Source organism: Phoca vitulina, unplaced genomic scaffold (genome assembly GCF_004348235.1).
Source record: "Phoca vitulina isolate PV1807 unplaced genomic scaffold, GSC_HSeal_1.0 scaffold35, whole genome shotgun sequence".
Lineage (NCBI taxonomy): Eukaryota > Metazoa > Chordata > Mammalia > Carnivora > Phocidae > Phoca > Phoca vitulina.
Window position 1 is genome coordinate 18,477,092 of NW_022589738.1, and position 7,143 is coordinate 18,484,234.

A 7,143-nucleotide genomic window follows, 5' to 3' on the forward strand; every position below is an offset into this window, starting at 1 on the left:
CCGGGCTCCGGAGGCCCCGGAGCGGGCAGCAGCTGAGGTGACACGAGCGCGCGTGTCCCAGCCACGCTGCGCAGCCGTCCCTCACCCACGGACACCAGGTGGCTGTAGTTCTCCAGCGTGACATCCCTGTAGAGGTTCTTCTGAGCGGAGTCCAGTTGCTGCCACTCCTCCAGGGTGAAGTCCACAAACACATCCCTGAAGGTCAAGGATTCCTGCAACGGCACATTCCTCATGAGCCCGGAGTGCTGGGCTCGGGGATCGGGACCCTGTGTCCCCTCCTCAGACTTCCACACGCAGCAGAGATTCAATCTGGCGCCCACCCCGGGACACCCCGGACACAGGAGGACAGACTGGCTTTGCACAGTGGGAAGTCACTTGCCCAGAGTCACACAGCGAGGACAGAGGGATGAAAATGCATGCGTTCTGCTCGCCACACCCACGTCTTTCAACATGACACTGCCCCGCCTTTCTCGACACAACTGTTCCCTGCTGTTCGCCGCACAATTTGAGACCGTATAGTGGATGCAATGTTTATGCCCCCTAAATTATTTTCAACGTTATAAAGAAACAGAAGAGGCGGTAAAGAGAGCTTCCTCTGGAAATGCAATCTTTCAGCTCCCTGACTGAACACAGATCAAGCTGCTAAGTCCAGAGGATATAAGGAATAATAAAAACAAACACACCCTCTCTGAACTGAGGGCGCTTCCCCTCGTAGAGGGAGAACCGCCGCACTTACCAAGGCACACAGGAAAGGGAGGGAGGGCAGGAGGGCGGGCTGCCTGTCCTCCCAGGGCAATGGCAGAGGCAGAATAGGGAACGGAGCCTACAAAGGAGTCAGTTCTGCTCGGGGCGGGCAGAGAAGGCTTCGCAGGGGACATAGAGCTATGACAACAGTTCTGAACACAGCTCCTCGGTCAGGACTGTGAGGTAATAGGAGATAAGTACTGCTCTTGGCTCCAGGTCCCTGTTGCAGAGCTCCTAAAACCCTGACAAATCCCCACGTGAGAAGAATACAAGGAGCATCTCGTGTTCTAATGAGGTGACTCGAGATGAGCGGATGGGGCTGGAGACCAGAAAGGCCAAGCTGTGACTGCAAGCTCTGCATTTTCAGCCCCACCCACCCTTCTCCAGCGATGGAAGAGGGGCTGGAAATGGAGTTAACCACTGATCGGAGTTGCGTTATGAAGCCGCCATAAAATCCCCAGAGCATGGGTTTCGGGGAGCTTCCCGGCGCGTGAACACATCCATATTCCGGGCGGATGATGCTTGCCAAGTCCACACGGACAGAAGCTCTTGTGCTCAGGGCCCTCCCAGGCCTTGCCCTACGTATCTGTTTATCCGGCTGTTCGTGTGTATCCTTCATCATATCCTTTAACAAACTGGTAAATGTTAAGTCAGCGTGTCCCCGAGTCCTATGAGATGTTCTAGCAAATAATCGAATCCAAGGAGGGCGTCACTGGACCTCTGACCTCTAGCCCGCTGGTCAAAAGCCTGCAACTCGGGGCTGGCATCTGACGGGGGCACAGGGGTGGCCGTGTGGTGGGACCGAACTCTTAACCTGTGGGATCCGATGCTATCTCCAGGGAGCCAGTGTCAAAGCTGAGTCACGTGTAGGACACCCATCGGGTGCGGCAGCGAGTTGTGTGGTGTGTGGAAACCTTCTCCACATCTGGTGACCAGAAGTGTCAGAGATAAAGTGTTCTGTGTGAGGGCAGAGGAGACACGCTGGAGAAAGGCAGGCAGGGAAGACACAGTAGGCAAGGACCGGGCTGTTTCCCTCCAGAAGGCGGCTGCACAGTCACCCGACTGCTAATCGTGCCTAATCCACCATGAGAGGGAACAGGAAGCGGGAGGGTGGGAGTCTGACCTGGTCAGCAGACTGAGGTAAGGAAGGAAAGGTCTGTGTTTGGTCTTGTCGGCACCAAACAAACGCTCACTTTTCTGAGTGCCCACATTCCTCACAGAGAGAGCAGGATCCCCCTGATGACACCCGCATCTCCTCCTGACCCCCACCCCCCCACTGGCCGGTCTTCAGTCCGGGAGACAGGTGGCACCCACAGGGCCCCAACAGGCCTCACGGGGCAGCCGGTTACTCAGCGCTGCAGATGGAGACGAGCTGGGACACGCCTTGGGCAGCAGGACAGTGACGGGATGGTGGGGCTCTCAGAGCAGCCACCCTCCTGTCACCCCTCCCAAGTGACAGCTCAGGTGCTGGGGACCAAGACCACACTGGTGAGCGCAGGGGAACACCTGGCTCAGAGGCCCTCAGCTGTCAAAATTCACGATGCGCAGAGCCCCCGACCTAGAATCCTCACCTCCAGACAGCTATCCTGCAGATGAGACAAGCTCACAAGGAACAACCTGAACCGTACACAGCTGAGTGTCGCTGCATCACTTAGGATATCACAAGACAAGACTGTCCTCAATGCTCAGCCCTGGCAGAAGGCAAATATACACGACGGTATTTCCAGCCAGTGGAATATCACAGAGCCATTTCTGTAAATGGGGTACCACCCGGGGGTGATTTAGCCCTTCGGGGAACGGGTGGCAGTGTCTGAGAAACTCTTCACTGTCACCACGAGGGGGACGAGGTGGGGACACTGGCCTCAGGGGAGCCCGGGGCAGGGACGGTTAGATAGCGTCCAGGGCACAGAGCCGCCCTCCACAACACAGCACTGCCTGGCCCCAAATGTCAAGCGTGCCCAGGTGGAAAAACCCGGGGTTGTTCGAACACACAGTGAAACGGAATGGTCGTGGGGAAGTCCAGAATGTGCTGGAATATGTGAAGAAGGAAGAGTTCCAAAGTAAATGGTATTCTTAGGTGCGAAGACACGTGCATACGTGATCTCGCCAAGAACGTATGAAACAAGGAAGGACATGGGACATGGGGTGACGGGGAGAATTACTTTTCACCTTTTGTTAAACAAGCTTTTGTTTTGAATTTTTTACCGTATGTACAGATCATTTTTCACAGTGCTCGACTCAACGTATCAACATCTGTTCAGACTCTGTGTTTAGAATCTTGACATCCATAATCTCAAGTGAATCAGGTGTATAACTTACTTTCTGTAATATCTTTATCAAATTTAAAGATAAGTGGCTCCATAAAACCAACTGGTTTCCTTTTCAACTTTCAACAGCCTGGAAAAGCTGAACACAGAAATTATCTGGTCTTTAACATTTTGGGAGAGTCATAATTAGTCTAGGATTTGGGACAGCCAATTCAAGTATGAATACCTTTGACCCCAAAATCCAACTTCTGGGTGGATCCTCCTTAAATACCCGCACTATTGAACACACACATGGAGTCGTCCGAGAGGCACCGTACAGAACAGAAAAAGAAAATCCAAATGCTGACTATGCACAAAGAGAGCAACACTTGAATGATACATCCAGAGCACCGCATGGAAACGGAAGTCTTCTTTCTACACTGAGAGGCAACAGCACACAGAGTAGAACCAGGTGGGAAAAACAAGACGGGAGCGGGGCTGGCACGGCATCTCTGCACACACTCACCCACCACGGCCTACGGACCTGTGGTCAGCTCGTGAAGCTCACAGAAACGCAGCCGCCCCACACCATCCCCACACTGTTACCAGGGGGCACTCGGAGGAGAAACGTGGCACCGGGGGCCGAAGAAACACGGATGTTGTGACTCTTCTTCAGTGCACAGAACATCAAGCATGGATTTACTTTCATTATTTGAATATAATGAAAAAGCAAACAGTGAGGTGGAAGCGAAGACACAGAAAAAGCGAGTCTATGGGCTTCAACAAGCTTCCCTGAGAAGCAGAAGAACAAAGAGGAGGTGCGTTTCCCAGAGGAAGAAGTAGATGAGAACAGTCACTTTCCTTCTCTCTTTTCTTGTTTTCTATTTTGGGTTTTTGTGGCGAGCGGAAGGATCGGAGAAACCGGAGCGGATTACAGCTTGAATGGAAAACAGCCACGGCAGAAGGGAGCGACAGATTTGTCAAGGTTACGGTACAGGTGCCCCAAAGCTGCCTCACGTTCCCTGGAAACAGGGGAGGGGGGAAATCAGGAGCTCACCTGGGCCGCGGCCATCCTGTTCTGCCCCGGACAAAGGGCGGGGATCTAGGAAGACAGAATGAGGGGGGTCGAGATCAGCGCGTTCAGCCATGAGACCGTCCCACCAGCCTGATGACCATCACCCTTGCACCTGGGGAGAATGACGTGCAACGAGCCTGGGAGCTCCAGCCCGGTCCCTGCGACGTGGATAAGCTCATGTGGGCTTTGCACAGGACCTGTGTCTGTGGGCTTCCAAGTTGCCCCAAATGAATCTTGTTTCATTTCTTAACATACTTAAAAGCAGATCACAAAAACACAAGGGCAGTGCAAGCTCATTTGTTCACCTGTACGTACACACTGAGGATCAGCAGTGTACCAGAGCGTTTACTAAAATGTTGACACTGCTTTTCTCTGACTGCTGATTCAGTTTGCTTCTTTTCTCTACTTGCATTTTTGAATGTGAACATTATCACTCATAAAATGGAAATGAAAACTGATTACACTGAGCCCCAGAGGTGACAGACAGATAGCAGAGTCTGGAGGACGGGGACCTCTGGCTGTGGTTTGCAGGACGGAGACAAACCAGGGCTGGGGAAGGGGCAGGGAGCGGGAAGGGAATGAAGAGCCCAGCACCGGTCATTCCACGAGGAGCTGGAAACCACTGACCTTGTCACTCTGCGCACACTGCCCCTCACTGCCCGCCTCCACCCCGGTCCCGGCTCGTGACTTCCTCCTTTCCCAGGATGTCTATTCAATTGCCTGCTCTTCCCCGCTTGGCAGTTTTCTTTTTTTTTAAAAGATTTTATTTATCTATTTGACAGAGAGAGAGAGAACACACGCAGAAGCAGGGGGAGCTGCAGGTAGGGAGGGAGAGGGAGAAGCAGGCCTCCCACTGAGCAGGGAGCCCAACCCGGGGCTCGATCCCAGGACCCTGGGAACATGACCTGAGCCGAAGGCAGATGCTTAACCGACTGAGCCACCCAGGCGCCCCTGCTTGGCAGTTTTCTAAACAAAGTCTCCGCCAGGAGCTTCTGCAGAGTAGCTGCTGCCCCAGCAACCCCGGTGGCAGCCTCAGGACGCCAGCGCTCAGCTCCACGCAGCTTAACATCTCCTGCCCTCAGGCCCGGTCACAGTAGCACCGAAATGAGGCAGCAGAACCAGAAGACAGCGTACCTGCAGGCTACTTGCAAATTTTACCAAGGCAAAAAGAAAACAAAAGTGTTCTGCACTTTGCTCAGACTAGGGGGAGATTCAACATTTGTGCAGAGGTGGGTGGGATGTTCACGCTCTAGGGCTGACACAAATCCAGAGACAGCCGATGGAAAAGAGGGGGGCATATGCCGTGCACACAGGCGTGGCAGGACGGGACAGAGTCCTTCCAGGCTGGCGGTGATCCTCGTCACCCTGATCCTGCCCCTGCAGGACTGCGGCAGGCCACTGCCTCACGGTAGTATCCCTCCATCCACCTGCACATTCATCTCTCTCCTCCGATGGGGTCCAACTGCCCACGGTCACACAGTGGGCATGCTGTCTCGCAGCTGGTCGAGGGACAGAGGCCGCTGCAGGTCCAGCTCTTCTTGGACCTGCTGTCCTCTAAGCCTCCACCCCCTGCCCCGGGGTCCGGGTCTGTCCCGGGAGCCTGCACCCCCTGCACTGGGTTCTGGATCTGACCTGGGACCCTGCATCCTCTGCCCCGGGCTGAGGCTCCTCCTCCCAGGCCCCTCATAAGAGCTCTCTAGTTCCTAAGGATGCAGGACCAAAGGATTCAGAGACAAACCCATCTCAGCCAGGACCATCCCTGCAGCACCATGTCTGTGCCTCTGACCCAGGGGGACTCACCTTCTGAGGCTTCACACTGGCTCTTCTGCAGACTAGGAAGCCCAGGAGCAGGCGAGCTGGAATCTGCAGTTGGTGAGCAGCGGTCTCAGTGATGCACCCTGCTCCTGGAAAGAAGGACCATACAGGAGATGTCATTGGCAGCCCCTATGATGGAGTGAAGTTGAGGAAAACTCAAATGTTTTCATTTATGGAAGGAAGCACAAGGCCTCCTCTGAGTTTGAAGAGTAACGTTTAGTAGGACCCCAGTTATCAGCAGACAAGGAGCTGAGCACTGCCCTATGCGTAAGAGTCCCCGCTCCGGAATCGAACGGATTGCCTGCTCTGTCGCTTTTATTCATTCAGTGAAAATGTTGAGGGCCCGCTATGTGCCTGTTCTACGGGCTGCGGATACATCAGGGTACAAAACAATCCGAGGTCCCCGACCTTGTGGAGCTGTATTCGAGCAGGGAAGGCAGACAGCAACTACAACTTGATCAATTTCGGGAACGTTAGTTAGAAAGGCTAAGTGCTAGGCACGGGGAAAAAAGACTGAAGGATCCCCCGGGGTTGACTAGCTCTGTGACTTTGGACAGGAGTCCGAGCCTTTCTGTTCTTGCTTCCTCGCAATAAAATGAAGATCATCGTAGCACCTGCTCACAGGCCATCGGGAAGATGCCCGGGAACCCCAAGGGCGCCTCGCACTTACTAGGCACTCAGCAAACTCACTGATTGTCTCACTTGCCGTCGCCCGCATCCCGCTGCCCACACTCAGCCGGCCGCCCAGTGCCGCGAGCCCGCAGAGGCGCGAACCCACCACCCCCGCCCTCCCCTGCAGCCCCCGTCCGCTCCGCCTCCCGGCCCTTGCCTCCCACAACCCGACAGCCGGGGCAGAGAACAACAACCGGTGGGACCTCGCACCGCCCCCGGCTCAGCGGACCACTTCCGCTCCCGTCGCCGCGCTGCCCGAGGTCGGAGCGAGGCGCACGCGCACGAGCCACTGGGGGGGGGGGTGGTCCCCACTGTCAATGGGCAAGATGGCGCGCGTCGCGGACAGTGATTCGGCCGGGGTTCGTCCGAGGCGCGAAGCAGTGACCAGAGCGTGCGAATATTTCCCGCGACGAGTCGCACATCACGGCGGCGCGGTGGGGGGTGGGGGCGGGGCGGAAATGGCGTCTCCGGGCGGCTAGGCGCGCGCGGAGGGTCTCAGCGGCTCCGCTTCCGCCGCCTCCGAGGCCGAGGCGCTCTCTCCCGCGCCGTTCTGCTGCGCACCCTCCGTCCCGCAAAGCCACGCTCTCCGCT

General features: G+C 55.7%; 1 protein-coding gene across 7 annotated transcripts in view; it reads right to left on the reverse strand.

The window, feature by feature from the left end:
• Positions 1-6,942, reverse strand: part of ZNF674 (zinc finger protein 674) — a 28,757-nt gene extending 21,815 nt beyond the window's left edge. The window contains exons 1-4 of one of the 7 annotated variants that reach the window (XM_032426526.1): positions 6,756-6,942; positions 5,866-5,969; positions 4,048-4,092; positions 86-212 (exon numbers count right to left, since the gene is read on the reverse strand). In XM_032426526.1, coding sequence (XP_032282417.1) covers positions 86-212; positions 4,048-4,062 — 142 coding nt within the window. In that variant the 5' untranslated portion in view covers positions 4,063-4,092; positions 5,866-5,969; positions 6,756-6,942. The other 6 variants (XM_032426525.1, XM_032426521.1, XM_032426523.1 and 3 more) reach the window with 6 other exon arrangements.
• Between the last annotated feature and the right edge of the window lie 201 nt (positions 6,943-7,143).